The sequence below is a fragment of the Myiozetetes cayanensis genome, unplaced genomic scaffold (genome assembly GCF_022539395.1).
Source record: "Myiozetetes cayanensis isolate MyiCay16 unplaced genomic scaffold, myiCay2020 scf6-25, whole genome shotgun sequence".
NCBI lineage: Eukaryota > Metazoa > Chordata > Aves > Passeriformes > Tyrannidae > Myiozetetes > Myiozetetes cayanensis.
Genome location: NW_026087853.1, coordinates 1,999,774 through 2,020,766, shown reverse-complemented (window position 1 = coordinate 2,020,766; position 20,993 = coordinate 1,999,774). Strand labels below are relative to the sequence as shown.

The 20,993-nt window shown below is 46.1% G+C and overlaps 1 protein-coding gene across 1 annotated transcript in view; it reads right to left on the bottom strand.

Annotated features, from left to right (window-relative positions):
- Window positions 1-703: 703 nt before the first annotated feature.
- TMEM260 (transmembrane protein 260) overlaps window positions 704-20,993 on the bottom strand; it is a 34,995-nt gene continuing 14,705 nt past the window's right edge. The window contains exons 4-16 of the mRNA XM_050336457.1: window positions 17,902-18,079; window positions 15,381-15,494; window positions 12,553-12,732; window positions 10,265-10,305; window positions 9,815-9,898; window positions 9,323-9,440; window positions 8,800-8,972; window positions 7,311-7,482; window positions 6,221-6,369; window positions 4,720-4,896; window positions 3,920-3,973; window positions 3,414-3,504; window positions 704-2,311 (exon numbers count right to left, since the gene is read on the bottom strand). Coding sequence (XP_050192414.1) covers window positions 2,039-2,311; window positions 3,414-3,504; window positions 3,920-3,973; window positions 4,720-4,896; window positions 6,221-6,369; window positions 7,311-7,482; window positions 8,800-8,972; window positions 9,323-9,440; window positions 9,815-9,898; window positions 10,265-10,305; window positions 12,553-12,732; window positions 15,381-15,494; window positions 17,902-18,079 — 1,804 coding nt within the window. The 3' untranslated portion in view covers window positions 704-2,038. The remainder of the gene's footprint in view (window positions 2,312-3,413; window positions 3,505-3,919; window positions 3,974-4,719; window positions 4,897-6,220; window positions 6,370-7,310; window positions 7,483-8,799; window positions 8,973-9,322; window positions 9,441-9,814; window positions 9,899-10,264; window positions 10,306-12,552; window positions 12,733-15,380; window positions 15,495-17,901; window positions 18,080-20,993) is intronic.

Genomic DNA, 20,993 nt, shown 5'->3' with positions numbered 1-20,993 from the left:
CTTCCTTCTCACCCCTCTGCTTTGTGGCTTTGCAACCCAGCAGCTGCGGTTCTCCTCCTTTTTACTGCTCATTTCTCACCTGCTGTTTGTACAGGAATGGTTTGCAGTAGTGACAGGGGGAACAGCTCTGAAAGTCATATTACAAAGAATAAATCAGAGTGAGAGGGTGAAAAATAAAGGATGTTACCGTGCAACTGGAGTTAAGAGATTCTTAGACATCAGCTTGATTTTTACACAGGGAGCATCCAATGAAAGTTGGGAATATCAGCACTTGGAGAAAAAAAGTAGTCCACTTTTAAAAGGAACTATAAGGAAATGGGACCACGTGTCCCTACACACACCTCAAAACTACAGACCAACAGAGCATCCACCTGTAACACCCCTTGCTCCTGCCCACACCTCAATCTGCTCCTCCAAGCCTCGGGGAAGCTTCCAGAGGTGCCATTTCATAAAATGGACTTTACAGACTTGCTTCTTTCTCCTGTGAAAATTTCACTGGTCCAAATGAAACCTGGCCTGGCAGCAATTTGTCTGCTGCGAAACACTGGGCTGAGACCTCACAGAACCACAGAACAAAGCATGAAAATTTAGATGAACACAGCTCTCAGCGACAACACCAGAGCTTCAGGTCTGCCTTAAGCATTGGATTGAAGGGTTAACTGGCAACATTTTGAAAAACATGCTATTTTATATAGTGTTTTTTTTTTTTTTTTTAAACAAGTAGCTGAGCTCTTGTTAACCAAGTCTCTTGGCTTTTGGGGTAGATTGAAAGGCAGGATGGATTCACACCTGTTCTTTTGGTTAAAGCCCCTGATATTTCTCAAACTGCAGTTCTGGAATCCCCAGTACCCGTGGGGATGTGGCAGAGTAGATGAGTATTATGGGATCTCACAGAAATAGAGGCCACAGGAGAGATGCCATGAACCACAGGGAGAGGCAGTGTCCCATGGGAGCTGCTCTTGTGTTCCCTTGTGGAGTCTCAGGATCACAGACCCTCCACCCCAGGTGGAGGCAGTGCAGGAGGAGCCAAACTGCTGCCTGCAGAGTCCCAGTGCTCTGCAAGAGACAATACTCAAGTTGCTTGCTCACTGTTGGAAAACTAGAGCAATAAAATCTGTCCAAAAAATAATCCCAGTGTAATGAAAAAAACGTTTGGCACCAGTACCTAAAGGGGCTCCAAGAGAGCTGGAGAAGGACTGTTTACACAGGCATGGAGGGACAGGACAAGGGGTTTGGCGTCAAACTGACAGAGGGCAGGGATAGATGGGATATTGGGAAGAAATTCTTGGCTGTGAGGGTGGTGAGCCACTGGCACAGGTTGCCCAGAGAAGCTGTGGCTGCCCCATTTCTGGAAGTGTCCCAGGCCAGGTTGGATGGGTTTGGAGCAACCTGGGCTAGTGGAAGGTGTCCCTGCCCATGGCAGGGGGTGAAATAAAATAGTATTTAAGTTCCCTTCCAACCCCAAATATTCTCTGATTCTCTGATTATGATTCTGAAGCGCCCCTGGGCACAGGCACAGCCAGGGCACAGAGCACATTCAAAACAGGTTCCTGTGAGGGCACCATCTCACATCCTTGTCCTGAGGGAAACCCACCTAACCACGCTGCCCCATGACCATAAAACCACACAGACAAAGAACAGCTAATGAAAAATGGCTGTAGAAAACCTCTTGGTTCAATAACAGAGGAAACAATGAAATGCTAAATGCATTTTTACATCTATAAAGGATGCTGCACTCACTAAAAAAAAAAAAATGTTCACAGTACAACAGAATCACAGGTTCCTTTCAGAAGAAAATTTTCCTTTTTGAAACCCAGTACTTTATTTAGCGATGAGTTTCCTCCCTGAACCCCTAAAGTTCATTTGGCAACAGCAATCGAAGACCAAACATCAGCATGTTCCTGCACACTTGATTTCCTCTCTGCTGTCAGTTCTGCCACCTTTTAAAAACCATTCTCACATTGTCAAGGACTAACTCAGATGTCAAGCCTTGACTTCAAACTTCCAGCCCTTCAGCAGGCAGCTGAAAGACCGGGTGCTACCCAGCTCCCCGCCTCAGGTCTGCTTTCCTTTTCCTCAGCCCCTGCAGCTCCTTTTCCAGGTGCTTCACAGCCTGCAGGATGTCCTGGCGCTGGGGATCATCCTCTGCTTTCTGGGTGTACAGCAGGAAATGTTTCACAGTTTCAGAGAGCAGCGTTTCGGGATCCAGGTCCCCCCGACGGAGGCGCAACATCCTCTCGCAGGCGATGGCGTAGTTTTTGTGCCAGTTCACCGGGTGATGGGGATGAGAGTTGACAATTTCTTTGTATGACTGTTACAGGAACAAAACAAAACAAAAAAAAAAAAAAAGAAAGAAGAAGAGGGAGGGGGGTGCAAATTAATTGAACTAAGGGGACCAACAGCTCTTAACAGTGTTTCAAAACTGCCCGCGAAGGAACAGATGCTATTTAGAATTGTCCAAGTCCAGAGTCGGAGTATTTCTGTAATTCACTCTGTGTTTGCCATTCAACAGCATGAATCAGAAACCCAAGGGGGGGCTGAAACGTTTCCCTTCCGACAGCAGCTGTTTGTTTAGAAACATTACAGATGATGGTGATAACCCCACGGCACATTATGCGCTTCCCCCAGAGAGGTGTTACACCAAGCTGGGGGAAGAAAAAAAAGAGATTTAACTGCCGCGCCTGGAAGACATTTATTCAATATTTCAGGAGATCAGGACGTCTTTCCCAGGACTTAAGGAGTCTGCTGACTTGAGAGGGAATATTCATAAGCTCAACAGCAGGCACGTGCCTGAGAACTTTGCAGAACAGCAAAAAAAAATCGCAGCAAAACGGGTAAGAATTAAGGAAAATATTTGTAGACTCTCTGCTGGGGTGTGAAATGCTGCTCCTCTCTGCTGACACACACTGATCACTTCGTGCATCTGTTGGCATCTCAGGCAGTCCAGTATTTCCAGAGATACCTACACCAGCTTATGGGTGTTATTCTTTGGTGTGAAATGCAGCAGAATTAATTTGCAGCGAGAAGACTGTCGGATTTTACACTTGCTGGCTCAGACGCACGACTGTGTAATGACAGAGGGGACAAGTGCATAGGGGGAACTTCAGGACAAGCAATCTCTTGGCATGGGTTTGGAGCCCAGCACAGACAACATAATTATAGCAAAAGCAGGGTGTTGACTGGTTAGCTTTTGGCATCCTCTGTGACCGAGGGGGCAAGTAGGAATGGATAAAATCCCCGAGCAAATCTCTTTGAATCGGCTGTGCTCCCGGTTTGGATAAACAAGGGGAATGCAGATTACAGGGCCTGTATGGACACATGTTTCTGTGGAGTCAAGAAATGTAAAAGAAAAAGGGAAAAAAATAAATGATGGAGGCTGCAGGGGGCATTCCTAACCCAAACAGATGACTTACGTTGTATGCAAATGTGTAAAGTTGTGATTTCATTTCTGCACTCACACTGGCACTCTCTGCAAGGTCAAATATAAAGAAAGCTGTTTTCATCCTGGGAAAACAAGAAAAACGTCCATGGAGCAACTGCTTAATGCAACCAGCTCACATCACACACCTTCAGCATGCCTATCCATGTATGGGACAGAACTAGCACCTCCATTTGAGTCATCAGTGACACAAATTTCCCTCCACGATGCATTTTCTCACCCTAAGCCCCAACTACTTTCTGCTCCTTTGAGATACTCTGAGCAGAACCTTTAGGTGAACAAAACAAGCACTCTCCTGAAGGCTTTGCTGGAGTCCTTGCACGCTTCACCTCATCCTGCCAGCCTTTTCCTTCCAAGGCTTGGCACACACGTGGATCCAATAAGGCCATGCCCCATCAAGCTGCCCTCTTTGGTGTGTGTTTCCACACCAGTGAGCTGGCACTGCCCACTGGCTGTTGGAAGGCAGCAAAGGAGAATTACCTGGCTTGCCACATCTCCTCGTTGGCAACAGCTTCCCAGGAAGTGGGGTTGAAACTAAATGGGAAAGAGAATAAAAATCAGCCATCAGATCCATGTCACTGTGCTCCACCCACCACAACCCTTCTAACCCAGGCAGCTACAGGCCTCCCAAGGGGAAGAAAACCCATCATGAAGCCCATGGCTCTGACAGTAGGGAATTCAGCTGATCCTCTTGTCATTCATAAACTTTATTCCACTCTCTCCACAGAAGGAGCCTCTGGCATATCAGGTGTTTCACAGCGTCCCAGTTCTCGAAGTGAGAGATGTTTTTTTACCATGGCAGGTCAGTCTGTGACATTTAAACCTTTGGATGCCTCAAGTCCTCAATGGTTTTAGCTCATGTTCCAGTTCTAAGGTCAGAATTGGAGCTGATAGTTGACTAGAAATGTCCTCGCTATTTTTCACACTAATAAAAATCAGAGATCATAGAATGGTTTGGGTTGGAAGGGACCTTAAGGATCATCTACTTCCAACCCTCTGCCATGGGCAGGGACACCTTCCACTATCCCAGGTTGCTCCAAGCCCCATCCAAGCCCTTGGCCTTGGCCACGTCCAGGGATGGGGCAGCCACAGCTTCTCTGGGCAACCTGTGCCAGGGCCTCACCACCCTCCCAGCGAAGAATTTCTTCCTTATATCTACCGAAACACAAACCATCATGATCCTGGCTCATGGTAATTCCTGCAACACTGCAGGGCACATGACAGTGCTGCTGGCAGAAGAATGATGAGCAGGAAGGAGCAGAGTCTCCTCTGCCTCGTACCTGCCATAGTCTTCAGTCCAGTTATAGAGATCCCTGGTGAGACGAATCCACTCTTCTGGGTCAAACACAACACCAGAAGGAACCAACTTCTCACACGTCCCCCACGGCCAGAGCGAATGGCTCCTTCTCCAGGTCGAGTCACCTTCGTGAAGACCTATGCAGACAAACACCTCCTTACTGCCAAAAAAACCAAGAGAGAGCAATTGTGAAGCTGTGCCAGACCACGGGTCACCCCAGGTCCCTCAGCAAACCACACACAGAGAGTTTCTTAACAACTAAAATATCCTAAATAGTTGTTGAATTTGAGTATCAAAATTTCCATCCAGTGAAGTCTTCTTTGGGAATGTTTCTGTTCCAGTATTCAAGACCTCAAAGAGAGATTGAGGCAACGTACAAACCTACCCTTGGGGCCAAGCATTGACACACACAGGGAAACTTTCCTGTCACAAGAAGTGGTGGTGAACCTTTTGCAAGAAACCAAACAAGCTTTTGAAAGATGTCACAGGGTGAGTTTGCTTCCTGTGATCTCTCTTAGTGATATAATTTTGTGCATGAAATTAAACCTTGAGGTTACCTTTTTGGTTGAGGTGTGATAGGAAGAAGAATGGACACTGTTAAACAAATTCTCCTTTGTGTTTTTCCACTGAAACAGGGTCATACTGGAGGCTGAGGGTTGGCTTTTACATGTGGATCTAAGCTGTGCAGCACAGCTCTTCCTGTGGCACAGATACCTGTCCAGACCATCTCACATCAGAAAGGGCACGTTTTGGGTCAGTTTGCCAAACAGCTCTTCTGCTGCAAGCGAATACCCCATCTGGCATTGCCCATCTTGTGCAGCCAGCACAGGTGGCACATCCTCTCCCCTCTCCTGGACCTCACAAACATGCCAGAAGCCGTAGGAGAAGCCCATTTCTTCCTGACAGCACCTGGCTCTGCTCTTCTGCCTCCCCACACTCACCAGGCTCACCCCGGCTACTCTAAATGCAGATGCTATTCTTATTCATGTGAGTATCTAATCCTTTCTCCACTCTTACTAAGCTATTTTTATATGATGATTATTCCTGGAATACATTCATTCTATGCTAATCAGTTGGCCACAACGTTCACAAAGGAGAAGCAGCAGTAATTTGCTCTCCAACCATCGTCGTTTTGAGTGCACGGGAACGTTCCTTTTTTCTCCGTGATGAATTGTATCAACAACAACAAAAGAAATGATCAGTAAACACTGTGATCACCACCTTCTTATTTTTCCCTCCTAAAAACCAAAAGCAGCCTCAAAACAACAGGCAACATTATATCCGGATGGAGTTACTCCTGCACAGATATTTGCTTTAATTGCAAAAATAATCTCGCCACCAGGGAGGAAGTCAGTGGAGAAAATTGGTCTTTTGGATGCAGTACCAAGCTGTTCCATAAACAATTTGTAGGGGGAAAAAAAGATAAAAAAAAAAAAAAGGTTGAAGATTTTAGGAAAGCTGTTACATATGAAAGAAACGCTTACTGTTTATTTACTTTGAGGAAACGATGGAGATTAAAGGCGAGCGTCCCGTCGGGTAATACTCCTTCCACAGGATTCCACCGGTTCCCAGGAAAATGAACGCCAGGTAAATGCTTTGCCAGCTTGGGTAAATACCATTCGTAAGTCATCATCTATCCACAAAAAAATATCACCGTAATTAAAACAAGAATTCCAAGTTTTCATCCATTTTACATCCGGAAGAAATGGGTTTTGAAGGAGTGATGACTGTTTGCTCAGTGAAGTCACCTCCCTGTCAGCAGTGGCTGGGACCACCCCACCACACTGGGTCACCAGTGCTGACTGATCAGAGGCAAAAGACACAACAGAGGGATTTGGTTTGGTTAAACAGGAGGTTTTGGGTTTGGGGGTTGCCAGCAGGTCACAAACTCCTGTTGCAAAGCCAAGTGCGAGGATGACATGGTGGTAGAAATGTAGGTGTTGCTTTCTGGAAGAGGGGTTTATTTTATTTTCCCATTGCTCAGTGAAAAATGAAAGAGTGAAAACATCACCCAGGGACATGCAGCACCTCAATCTTATCGTAAAAAAACAGGGAAAGAAGTGGGTAAAACCACCAGGGTAACAGAGGGGATGCAGGGAATGAGCCTCAGTATGGTAAAGCCCTCGGGAGAAACCCCAAAGCTGCATCATCCACGGGTCAACTGCTGCCCTGCTGCCCTCCAGGCTGATCCCAGAAGTCTTCTTCATCTGCCCCAACATCTGTATTTTGGGGTAATTGCAGAAAACAGCTGGGACAAACTTCCTCGGCAAGGTAAACAACAGCCCTGTGGCACATTCGGATATCTGCAGTGATGAAGGAATTTGGCTTTCCCATTTCTCCACCTACTATTGCCTCACTGTTGGCTTTTTGGGCTTGAACGGGCCTTGAACACCATGTTCCCTCCCAGGGCTACCTCCACAACCCTTTTAGAAAACACCAATTTTATTTATTTCTACATCGCGAGTTTTATTCGAACAAAGAGACCCTCTCAGGGAGATGAAGGAACAACAGAACTTTTGCTTCCTGTGTTTCAATCTGCCTGTTGACTCCATCACCAGCACTTTCTGAACCTACCTCCTGGTCCACTAAGGTGACATCTGGCCTCACCCCTTCGCAGTAGTGAAGGTAACGAAGAGCATTCCCGGGTAAGTCTCCTCTCAGCAGGATCACTGCACCCACGGGCATAGAGGACAGCAGATTCCTTGCAAACTTGTCAACAACGTAGTTGTTGCTCTGATCACAAGCACTTAGGAGAACAGACAAAAACCAGTCTCTTAAAACCAGGTATTTGCACGGCTTTGCATATCTTCACAACGATTTTATGCAACCACAGAAATCCACCCCAGTCAGATCTTGCTGGAAGCATCACAGAATCACAGAATGGTTTGGGTTGGAAGGGACCTTAAAGAGCATCTTGTTCCACCACCTCTGCCATGGGAAGGGACACCTTCCACTATCCCAGGTTGCTCCAAGCCCTGCCCAGCCTGGCCTTGAACACTTCCAGGGATGGAGCATCATCAACAACTTAATAGCTCCAATGTAATGATCTCCATTTCAAGAGAAACTGAGATACAGAAATGAAACATTTAGACCACAGTCCCCAGAAACCAGCACCACAGACATGAACCTATACAGTTCAGTCAAAATACGAACTCATTGCACGCCTTCACCTTAATTCTGATTCTTTTTATGGGGCTAAGCTAAAGTCTTACTCGCTGGTGCTGGAAGTGCCAGTACAATGATTGTTCTGTAAAGTACCTGAAATCTTACTCATCCTTTAATGTTTTAATTAAGCATTAACAGTGTTTTTAATTAAGCATTGAAAAGCCAAGTTTTTGTAGCATCAGGCAGAAGTAGATTTACATTACCTGGCATTATATCCTTTTTGTTACACGTTTTTGTGTGTGCACACAATGGACTCAAGAAGAGGACACTCCATGACTTGGCTCAGGACATGAGCTATGACTGGCTCACCTAAGGACAAGCCTTTGGAAAAGATGTGTGCAAAGGAAGAACTCCTGAGGATGAAATGTATGTTTTGTTGGTCAGACTCAACCTGAGCATCCCTTCTAGGACACTGATTCCTGCCCAAGTGACTGCAGGTGCTTGTGGGATAAGGAAGCCCCACATTATAGATTTAACTCTTCAAAGAGGGGAAAAAAAACCAGAAAAAAGCACAGGGCACAAGGAAACCTGAAGGAAAGCAAGGCAAGTTCAGGTCAAATGAATTCTGCAAACCTGCTTAGGAAATAAAGCACAGATTTACAAGGGGGATTTTTTAGAAGTTTAAGTATCTACAGAGTTTTCTTACTTCAACCTACATGACACCCACATTTACAGCCTGGAGCTGGTGCTTGGTGACCCTGAGGGAGAACAAACAAGGGAGTCCTGCAGGCTGTGACCATGCCAGCTTAGGTGGGATGTGAGAAGTGTCTTTCCCATTTCCATACACGGACAGAAACCCCAGGAGCAGGAGTTGGGGGTTCACAGGGGCACCCCAACTGCACAGCACCCCACAGCCCTGCGGGGCTGCCCCAAGACACGTGCCCAGGGGATTTCTTACCTGTAATTTGTCCAAACTTGAGAAGCAACAAGAGCAAGGGCAGAGAGCCACTCCAGCCAGGGCAGCACCCGGCTGCCCTCCAGCACCGAGTTCCCGAGAGAGGTGAGGGTTGCCAACCCCAGCCCTGCCAGCACAGCCACCACAGCGCTGCTCTGCAGCCAGAACCGCTCCACCTGGGGCACAACACCACAGAATCCCAGAATTGGGATTGGAAAGCACCTTAAAGCTCGTCTCATTCCACCCCCCTGCCCCGGGCAGGGACACTTTTCACTAGACACTTTCCACAGGTTCCTCCAAGCCCTGTCCAACCTGGCCTTGGACACTTCCAGGGATGGAGCAGCCACAGCTTCTCACAGAACCTGTTTCTGTGTCCCCAGCTATAAAAAACCAGAATTACTAGCTATATTTTTGCACCTTACGCAGCTACAGGACAATTATCTGTCCCCTGGCTAGGTGGTTTTAAGGTTTTTAATGTTTCTGCCAAAAATTAACACGCCAGAGCAATTTCTGGAGTGCAACTCACCACGCCTAGAAACAGAGGCTTTGTAACATCCAAGTTTGCTCTCCAAGCGAAGAAAAGGGAATAAAGACAGAGCATTCCGGTGAAGAGCCAGATCACAGGTGATTTCTGCTGCCTTGCCCTATAAAAAAAGTCATGTATCACTCCTGAGGCACGATGAAAAACAAAACAGAAGTTACATATGCTTAAAAACCACTAACTCTTTGCACACCTAAATGCATTTAATACAAGGAGCTGATGAGCCTTCCTTTACCTTTGCCATTTATGAAACTTCTGTTTTCAAAGCACAAAACCCATGAGGATTTCAGGATGTTTAAGCTTGCTACCTACAAAGCCACGGGGTTAACCAGGAGTGTCGGGACATTTTGCTCTTACAAAGAGATGACCACAGCCAATTGCTGCAATTTTTGCCCCAGCTAAGGAGAAGGTAAAACAAGCTGCCCATGGAGCCAGTGAGAAAGTGAACATCAAAGCAAATATTCTCCTCCTACTTACAGCAGTGCTGTGCTCACACAGGCCACGAGTGCCAGGGCAAGGACGGGAAGGGAGAGCTCTGACTTCATCTGCGCCAGCTGGAAACTGTGGAGAAATTAGTGCATGGATGTGCCACCCCCAAATCACCCCTTGCACTCAGTTAAAAGTGTCAGGAGAAACTGGGAATAAGCACAACATAACATATTATTCCCATTCTTCTGTGATTTAAGTTTACCAGAAATGGGAACGTGGCTGGTTTACACTGGAAGGATTTTGAAGGAAAAATCGCTGGGGAGAGAGATCCAGCATTTCAATGGGAAAACAGACAGGCATGCACGTTGTCCCTCTGCCACACACAGCCCTAGCTCTGGACCAAGACTAGGAATAGAGGGACAGGAGCCACTTTGGCCGAAATAGCAGCAGCACCAACAGGTTTCTCTCCACTAAAAGGCAGATCAACATATTACTCACAGCAGCATCTCTCTCATACTGGATCCTGTCTCGGACTTGGCCTGTATTAAAAAGAAAGAACCACATGAGAATCCTACATGCTGACTGAGTCTCACTAGGGCAAGGAAAGTCTTTTGATTTTCTCTTTGCAAAAAGGCAGCAAGCTCTACTCAAACCTTCATTGCAAGACTTTCTCCCACATTCCTGTTTTGTGTGACGGGTTTACCCCCTGGATAAGCATTTTTTCCAAGTGCTGACAACACATTACCCTGTGATTTGACCCTGTCACGTGGCTTAGCCGTGATCTCTGCTATACCAGAGAATCATAGAATCAATCATGTTGGAAAAGTCCTCTGAGATCATCAACCATTAACCCAGCACTGCCAAGCCCACCCCTAACCCACGCCCCCAACTGCCACATCCACACACCTTTTAAATCCCTCTAGGGATGGTGATTCTATCACTACCTGGGGCATCCTGTTCCAATGCCTGACCACCCTTTCTGTGAAGAAATTTTTCCTAATATCCAATCTAAACCTCTCCTGGCACAATTTGAGGCCATGTCCTGTGTCTGCATGGTGCAATTATTTTCTGGGACGTCTCCCCACAACCCGAGACAAGCTGTGGGCCTCAATTCCTCCTTGCTTAGCAGATTTGCCCCCATCTCCTCTGCCATGACAGAGTTGCATGAGATCTATATGACATAAAGGGAATTTTTATTGCAGAGACCTGCAATCCATGGCACAAGTCTGGGAAGGAAGACGTGCTCGGTGGAGGTGAGGAATTACCTTCACAGCTGCTTGTTGGAAAAGTGGTGGCTACCAGAAGAAAGATAAGGTAAATAGATTCAGGAGGTCTGGAAGGAATACTTAATCTCAATAAAAAGGGAATAGTTAACTGCACTCAGGTTTCAATTAAAAAATAAGTGTCAGAGGACGGAGAGCCAGCTCACAGCTCCTGGAGCCCCACCCTGCCGGCAGCTGATGGCTTCTGGTCCCAGACACATCCCTCGCAGGAGGTGACATTTCTGATCCCTGGCTTACAGGTGGAACCCTCTCCTGAACATTTTCTGAGGTGAATTTAGACCCTGTCTTCCCTTAAAACAGAACTATGGGATGCAAGGGCTGGCTGTCCATCCAGGCAGTGCTCTGGAATTAGCCCAGCTGGCACCGGGACCAAACGCTTGGATTTTGCTGTATTTATTGCTCCTGCTTCAGACAAGTTCAAATGTGATTTGTGGTGTAGGATTACACGCAGTCCATCCCTAAGCCTCCTGAACATCAACTTGAATTCATCATATTTGATGGAGAGAGGAGTTAAGGGATTTGCATGCCTTGGTATTGCTCTGCCCAATGGAGTCTTATCCTCGGGAGACGGCTGGGAATAGGGCAACAGGGGAAATCACAGAAGTCCTTCAGAGGGTGGACCTTATCTCTGTAGGAGTTTTGGAAAGATTTAGTGGCAGCAGCAGGAATTATCACGTCTTTTGACACACATCCTACAGCCACACAGCCGTAATAGGACAGGGACGGTGCTCGCTGTGTCACGTTGGCCACATGCAGGGGCTTAACTTCTGAGGACGTGGGGCTTCAAGGAGTGACACAACACGTAGACCACTCCTTTTTATCTTTTACTTCCCAGTGGTGCCATTTCCCAGCCCCCTGCACCAAAATCTCTGAAGCAGGAGGACGGAAACTGGGGTGATGGGCACGTGCTTTCCTTGGGTGGCCACAGCCAAACATCCAAGTCAGGGCTGGAGGAGGCAGATGCAAACCCTACACTCGGCAAGCAACCATGTAATGCTTCTCTTCCTTGGCAAGAGCACAGACCTCAGTAACTCAAAACAGAGGTTTCTGACACCTCCCTCCCCAAACAATCATTAATTTAAATCCAATATTAGTAAGTTAAGAGGAACAATTTTGAAACGAAAGCTCCTTGTGACCTCTTTGAACGTCTGAGTTAAAAATAGAGAAACAAGACAACATTTGTCTTAAAACAAGAAAACCACAAAATTGATGTCACCATCTCCCTCTAGCACAGTTTGCTTTTTGGGCTCCTACATACATGAGACACCAGACAGCTCCCAGGAAATAACATGGCTCACCCAACGGAGGCAAACAGAATTATCTTTTTGCTTTCCCGGTCACCTGATCCATTCCCCAGAAAAACCTGACTGGTCAGAAGGTCAAAATCGGAAATAAACGCTTAACAAATAAAACATTTTCAATTTCTTTCCCCCGCAAGCCCTTAATCGTCACAGAGTTGCGTAACTCAAAAGAAAGTAATTTTAGAAAATGACCCTTGTTTACCAGATTGAATGTCCCATATTCTTCCCTGAGAAAGTGGGTCAAAAATCCTTGAAGAGTCGTCTGGTCTCCCCATGTCCAACGGGCTCGATTGAGGTAGGACGAAGCCGGCAGATAGAGATAAGGCAGCAAACCAGCCAAGAAGCATAAACCCAACTTCAGCAAATGGCCCGGGGACAATTCCTGCACCAAAATATGCCATATTGCATAACAATGTTTATTTTAGTTTAATCACGCTGGAACTTCAAGAACAGATAAAGAAAAAAAAAAAAAAAACCAACATCAAATATATTTACACAGAGCTGATCTCTCAATTTATAGTAAGTCCCTACAAAATGCTATGTTAAACCTTACGATTTTGTGGATTACCAGGAAACTGCATCAAACTGATCTCCTTTGCATGGCAGGGTGAAATTTAAGTGAAGCAAATAATATTAGCTAGGACTCATGAGTATCACACTCATTGCATCTTTCACATTTAAATCATGGCATGACATGCATAGATGGCTGAAGCACTGCAAGGCTGAGATAACCCACTTTGCAGCGATTAAGAGTTGGCTGGTATTCCATCTGGCAAAAAAAAAAAAAAAAAACCACCCCACATAAATGCTGCTCCAGTACAACTACACACATCACCACCACCATCATCAGGAGTCAGTTTTGCCATTTACTTCATCGTGATTACAGTGGCTAAATTGGATAGGCCAACTTTTGGGGTGGGATTTTCGAGACTGCCTAAGGGGTCAGGAAGACAAGACTTTCAAAGGGACTTCTGTGCCTAACTCCTTTAAGAGCTTTGGAAAATCCCACCCTAGAATATTGCACACTGGCTTTATTGTTAGCCACTGCCCTGTCAATCAAAGCACTTCCTCAGCATCTGGGGTTACAGGGAAGAGGCACCAATTCAGAGGGATGATCTGTGGAGCAGAAAAAGAAGCTTGATAAGGGTGGTGGCCAGATTCTTCAGAAGAAAGATAGCTCATTTTTACTTTAAAAAGACAGTTTTCCATCAATTATCCTTCTTATTAAGTGGTTTTCTGCAGCAGGCACTACTGGGCTGTCTAAAGCATTTCCCAGGATTATTATATTGGCACAGCATTGTCCTTGCTGGAAATCACAGAGGCCTCTCTGGACCTCCCTGGTTAAAAAAAATAATAAAATAATAAATTAAAAATTCTGTTTAAAGAACACAAATATATTGCAGAAGTGAGTCTTCATCGTGTTAAGGGAATTATGTAGCCAGAAAGAGGTTTGTTGGAGATGCTGAACAGATTTTGGATCAAGCTACTCCGAGTTGCATCGCATCTCTTGTAGCTAAAATGCTTCACTCTGTGCCATTACTGAGAACCAGACAGGATTTATCTGGTTGAGGGTGGAAAAATACAGGCAGGGCTGGCCTGGTAAGCCACCTGCCCAACTGTCACCCTCACAGGGACAAAAGAGAGAGGGGGAAGTAAGTGGAGGTTTCCCAGAGCCAATTCCAAAATGGTCAGAGCACCTGCATGGCTGAGTCGTGCTGCTGTTTCATGGGCAAAGTAGAATTCCTGCAAAACATCTGCACCCAGCCTGGTGCACTGACCCTCAGAAAACCAGCCACAGCAGACAGGAGCATGGCAGGGTCCCTGAATGGCACCCAGGAGCCTCATCTACATCACCTCCGAACACCAGGAATGCAAAAATGTGTTTTCACCTTCTTACACAACGATCAAGTTTCATAAAGATGCGTAAAAGAAGGGACATCTTGAGAAGGGGATAGATTTGAGGGGATCAGAGGCTTGCTGTTGCACTGAAGGTCAGCCTTGCTTTGGTCCTCTCCAGGTCTTCACCTGAGAGCTGATCTCTTGTAGGACTCCTAAAGTCCTGGATACATCAGAGCTGGAGGCCATCAAGCCTGGCACATCCCAAGGGAAGACAAACCTCCGTGCCCTTCATGCTGTGCTGCTTGTTCTGGCTGCACTTTCAACTATTAACAGCAGTCAGAAGATGCTCTGCCATGAGTAGATATGGCTTTTGCTTGCTATCACCACGGAGCCAACATACAGAAGCTCATCTCCAGGTGAGCTCATGGCCTGAGAAAGCCAGTGCCACCAGTCAGGAGAAGCAGCACACACAGACTGGGGGTGCCTGTGACTCTCCCCAGCAGGTATTTATCTGCTCTCCTGTTTGGCAGGTCATTGAACTTGCCCTTATTTCCTACAGGCTGAGCAGTTTTTAGCTCCCAGTATTATTTTAGCTTACAGGGTATTTGCAAACAGCTGGGGCAGAGTGTTCCTGTGCCAGGAGACACAAGTGGGTCACAGATTGCTGGCACAAGCAAAGCTCCTAAATTGTGATCACACAATCATTGATAATTTGGGTTGGAAGGGACATTAAAGATCATCTAGTTCCAACCACCCCCTGCACCTTCCACTATCCCAGGTTGCTCCAAGCCCTGTCCAGCCTGGCCTGCAACACTTCCAGGGATGGGGCAGCCACAGCTTCTCTGGGCAGCCTGTGCCAGTGCCCCACCACTGTCACAGCCAACAATTTCTTCCTAATATCTAAATCTAAACTTGCTTTCCTTCAGTTTAAAGCCATTCCCCCTCGTCCTGTCACTCCATGCCCTTGTCAGAAGTCCCTCTCCAGCCTTCTTGGAGGCCCCCTTTGAACCAGGTCCCCTTTAGATCAGCAGCTCTGGTGTCAGACAGATGAGCTGTAACTTCAGGGGGTTATGAACAAGAAGTTCAGACAGACCATTGACTCTGCTTGCAGATCAACACAGAGGTGGCAACAGTGCTTGGACAGAAGAATTACCCACTGCCTCAGAAAAAGAGGGTCAGCAAAACACGTACCGTCTTTCTGAAGAGCCGGGCGAGAACCCAAGGCACGATACAAGCGATGTAAAGCACTATGGTGTGCTGATTGCACAGACTGAGCCCACAGCAAAAGGCACCAAGCTTAGAGATCTGGGAGGGGAGAAAAAAAAACATCCACAATGACTGTTTACAGTTGGCAAAAAACACCCAGAGACCAAAAAAAAGCTTCAGCGCAGCCCACAGCACCCTTAGAAGAGAAAGGCAAATGCATCAGCGAGCACTGGTAGGTTGTAGCACAGACCACAGGTTATTTTTGGTTATTTATAGAGAGATTTAATTCGATTAACAGAAAATATTCTTTAAGAAGTGTCCAGTTTAACTGCTATGTCTCCATGCACACAAGAGATCCCATGTAGTATCATCACACCCTAATGATGAGCCCAATCCAATTCCCAAACCCCAGCTGCACAGGGGAGGCTGCACAGGGAACAGTTAACTCCAAATGATGCAAATTTTTTCAGAAGTCATCCCCTGAAATAATACCAGTATCTACAGAGACCTCATTTTTCATAACAGGAGTGATTTTTAACTCCTCTTCAGGCATAGAGGGCTAAAGTCAGGGGCTACACAAAATTCCTAAGCAAAGGGAATTAAGGCTGATATCCCTCATTCATCTAAAAGATCAATTTCAAGTATCTTTAAAAGAGTTCTATGCTAAAATAGGTAATGCATCCAGACTACGGAGCACAGTGCAGGGGATTTCTGATATTCACTGAGGAAGGCAACAAGAACAACTCCATACAGAACCCTTGGGTCAGTGCCACCTACATCACTGCTCCTCCTCTGAATTTGCCTCCTCCTCCACTGCCCATTTGGTCCATGTTACATCCCTGAAGCCACGCCAAGGGCAGCTCCTCAGCGGGCAAAAAGCCACCAGAGTCCCACAGACAGGAGCAGACAACCCATCCTCACCTTCCCAGCCATCCCGAAGGAGGACAGCACTTCCACAGAACCCCAGAATATTCTGAGTTGGAAGGGATCCATCAGGATCATCGAGTCCCAACTCCTGGCCCTGCACAGGACATCCCCAAAAATCCCACCATGTGCCTGAGAGCATTGTCCAAATACTTCTTGAACTCTGACAGGCTTGGTGCTGTGACCACTTCCCTGGGGAGCCTGTTCCAGTGTCCAACCACCCCCTGGATGAAGAACCTTCTCCCAATATCCAACTTAAACCTCCCCTGCTTATTTCAGCCACTGGTGAGGGTGGTGTGTGAGATGCAAACACTTGCCTTGGTGTAGTGATGGGATCACCCTGAAATTATTAATTAACTGCTCAGCATTCCATGTTGGATGCTGCCTTGCCATGGAAACACCTGACATAACTTCAGAAAAACCTTTTCAAAGCTACCTGGTAGGTCTCAGAACCACCTCAGTGATTTTTTTACACTGATGAACCCCAAGCACAGCCCTGAAGATGTTTGCAGGACCATCTGATTTACGAAAAGCACCACGAGCTTGCTGATGGCAGCCTGGCTTCTTCGAGGCGTGGGATGCCAGACACCCAAAATACCACTGAAACAAGCTCCTTAACTGCTTCTGAAAATCTCATTTGAAAATCCCATTGGAAATCAGGCACATGAAACATGGGAGCAGGTTGGAAAATGCCCAACTCCATGTCTGTGGAGTTCAGGTTGTGGGGATCTCGGGGCACTGCTCGTTAGAAGATAAACAGAAAAATCCAAGGTCTCTGTAACCATTGACAAAACATGTTATTTGAGAACTCACGAAGCTGAGTAAACTACCACTGCAGACTCCTGAAATTCTAGCCTAGCCTGACAAAAATCCTTTTATTCACACAATTTACAGGAGTCACAGCAGGCAAGTCTGTTGGAGGAAAAGAGATCAGATGTTCAGGCAAACAAAAGTAGAAAGAACAAGACTGCTGAGCAAAAATATCATTTGGCTGCCTAGTCTGTTTATAAAGTAGAGAATAAAGCATGAAATTTAAAGTCTCTGTGTTTAACAATGGCATTATTTTAGGGGCATATTTAATTTCAAAAGAAAAATTGACCAAAAATTTGGTCGCTTCTGTTTTTGAGTAGAAACCTGGGTTCCTGACTAGATGAAGTTTTCTGTAAAATACATCTATTTACCCCAAAGGAAAATAGCAGTTCTTAAAACAAAACCTTGAACACCCACAGCCTAGTTTGTGTCTTCGATGCAGGATGAACTAAAACATTGCTATGAAAATGGTTTTGCTCTTTGTATTTCCACCCTGTGGGTATTGAATAAACCAGCCCCAAATGCATCCAACAGGTCCCAACTCAATCCTTAAACAAAGTGTACAGGTTTTTTTCAATGTTTGGCACTTTTGAACATCCAGGTAGGTTAGGAATGGACATCACCCAGCACAGGTGACGAACCAGGTCCCAAAATTTAGCCTTTTTATTTAAACAACACTAAACCAGTAATAAACTAATAGGAAATTAAACAGACAGGTGACAACTAATTAACAAAAGATAAAGAACTATTCACTTTGCTTGAGATGTTTTACCTTTGATCTCTCTTTTGCAGTGGATGCCTCCTCAAAATGAGCAGTGAGAGCCATCAGCAGCCCCACAAACAGATTGTTTAAGCTGAAAACCTCCGCCGTGATGGACCACTGCCATGTTAGACGAGAAAATGAAAACACCCCCGCAGCAAGGATTCCTCCAGCATATGAGCCAGAAAGCCTGCAAACACAGATAACATGAAATCTTCTTTTCCAACGAAGAAAAAAAAGCCTACTTTATTGTCCTCCTTCTCTTTTTTTAAGTGTTTTTTTTTTTAATTTTTGTTTTTATTTTAAACATACTGTAGCAGCGGCGGCGGCTGCCACCCAGCACCCTGCCAAAACATTATATGGTTAATATCTTCCTAATAATTTCTCTGCCAAAGGATTGCGGGTAGGAAGAGCCAGCCTGCTTGCCAGCCACCCCAACACCAAAGAACTTGCTTCTTGCAAAAGCCACGAGAACTTCCAGGGTGGAATTTGGCCGAGCGATGGCCCGGCGAGCCAGGGAGTCACGCCACTAATGGGATACTCTCCATCGGAGGAGATGCCAGCAAGGGTGCAGCCCTAAATAAAGACTGGATTAGAGTTATTCATGATGGACAGCATTAGCAGAGCTTTCCTGGGGGGTGGGGGAGGGACGAAGGTGTTCAGTGTCTTGGGGGTTGGTGAGGATCGTTGAACCCGCGGTGCCGGCAGGAAGAGGTGCCTAACCCAGGGTCAGGAGAGTGGAAAACGAGTGTCAGCTCCAGTAAGTGTGAGGGAGCTGGGGAAGCCCCCACAGTTGGGATGGCTGTGAGCCCAAAAGCCGGTCATCTCTGCGACTCCCAGATGGGATTATGGCACATGTCCCCCACGGAGCTGCTTGCCCAACTCAGGCAGCCGGCAACTCAGGGAGCACCACAAGATGGAATTTAGCCCAGCAAACCTATTAGGTTCGTTCCGCAATAGTGGCTCTCCTCACCCAATCCCACTGGGAGCAGCTCCAACTCTGCCTGTTTGGAAGGTCTGCCCTTTGTGAAGTCACCCTGAAAAGATGCCACATGGGGCACAACCAGCTCAATTAAGCCTTATCCAAAACCAGACAGAGCTGTGGACAAAGCTTCTCTCCAGAAATTCACCATCCCTCTGTAAGACTAAGCCAGTCTCTGCCACAAATTGGGCATTTTCTGGTTCCATCCCAGAGAGGCACAATTCCTATTTCTAACATTTCCAGCGGGTTTAAACCAAAAATTAAGAGCTATCAAATCTCTTCATCAAGCTACCTCTGTAATTTGGTCTATATCCTCTAGCACAGTCAATGTTCCCAGGTGACTCGTTCTGCCCACCGATGATGGGAGGGTGGATGTCCACATGAGACTCATCCTGACACAACTCTGAGACAAAAGGCAACCGAGGGCACAAAACCTACAGCCCCTGTGAGCAGAGGTGCCTTGCTGGCAGAGCACTCCTCAGTAAGGGCTACTCTCCTTGGGTATGCTTTCCTGCCACCTTCCCAAAATGACCTCAGTTCAGACAACCTGTTTCTGCAGATGTCAAAGGAGGACGGTCTGAACGGGAATTTTTAATCCATTAAAAATTAGAAGCAGGGTTCATGAACCCAGGTGTCTAGTCCTCCTCCTCCTACCTTCAACACTGGACATCCTGGGTAGCCTGGGACAAGCCACTCTGCTGCTTTTTACAAAGTACCTGCAGGTATCTGCAAAATAGGACTAATGATTTATATTTTGTAAAGCATTTTAAGATCTGCAGCTGCAGGAGGCAGTTGGAGGGTGAGAAGCAAGGAGTTAACACTGGAGAAAAAGAAAGCAGCTCTGAGGCGTTCGAGGCCAGAGCAAGATAAGCTAAAGGTGACAGAGAGTTCAACACCAAGATTGTGGGAAGAAGTCTCAAAAAAACAATGAAAGTGGGAAAAAAAACAGCCTGAAAACTCCCAACTGACAGCAAGTGGGATTGTTTCAGATCAAAGGTGAAACTAAAGGGAAGTATTCAAGGCCAGGTTGGACAGGGCTTGGAGGAACATGAGCTAGTGGAAGGTGTCCCTGCCCATGGCAGGCATTTGGAACTGGATGGGCTTTAAAGTCCCTCCCAAACCAAACCCTTCTGTGATTCTATGACTCTAAATCTGTGTCTGCAAAGTACAGATTTAAACATTAAACTTTTGAAGAAAGGTGACTTGGAACCTCTTCAGTAGCAAATCAGGTATCTGCTGTCGTGCTCACTAACTCACATCACTGTGGTGGACTCTTCCGAGGTCTAAACTTCCCCGAGGTTCAACACAGGTCCAGGTGTTAGGCACGAAATTTTCCAAGGCAAGACCCATCCCTCTCTGCACTAATGTAATGTTTCAAAATCCCACAGTTGCAAAGAGAAAAGGCATTCACAGCCATGAACACCATTGTCTTGGTTTTGCTACCAAACCAACCCAGCAGCCCCGAGTCCATCTTCTCCAAGGGAGAGGTGAGACACACACAACCTGTCCAGCACAGTTTTCAGCCTCAAGGGCTCTGCTTGTGCTCTCCTCTCTCCTGTTACAAGAAAGATGTGGCACCCAAACAGAAAATGGAATGATACAATGAAGTTTGCAGGAATTGAGTCAGGAGTGGCTTCTGCTCCTAAAGAAAAATACCAGGAAAGCGGCCATGTGTAATTAAAAACCAAGAGATCCCCAATAAACAAACCCACTATATAACATCCTACATTTTGACTAAACCTTTGAAACAATTCAAACTTTTAGTTATAAAGAAACAACTTTGCAAACCCCTTTGAAATTCTTGCAGGGAAATGAGGTAAAAAAAAAAAAAAAAAAAGGTAAAACGGCCTTCCCAAAAAATCTTCGGATGAAAAGCACCATTTTGGGCAACTGTCCCAACCATTTACCAATTCTCCTTGTCTTTCCCAGAAAATACTTAAGCAAATCATGAGAGTTCGAATGAGATGAAAGAAATCCCATCCTCTTGATAAAAAGTCTCAAACCTGCAAGTCGAGTTTTATGAAATAAGGCTTAAGCAAAAGCTACTCAACCCAAGCTTAAAGACTAATCCCAGCTATGTGGGACAGAGGACACCTCTGCTCACCGAGCACTGAAGGGTCAG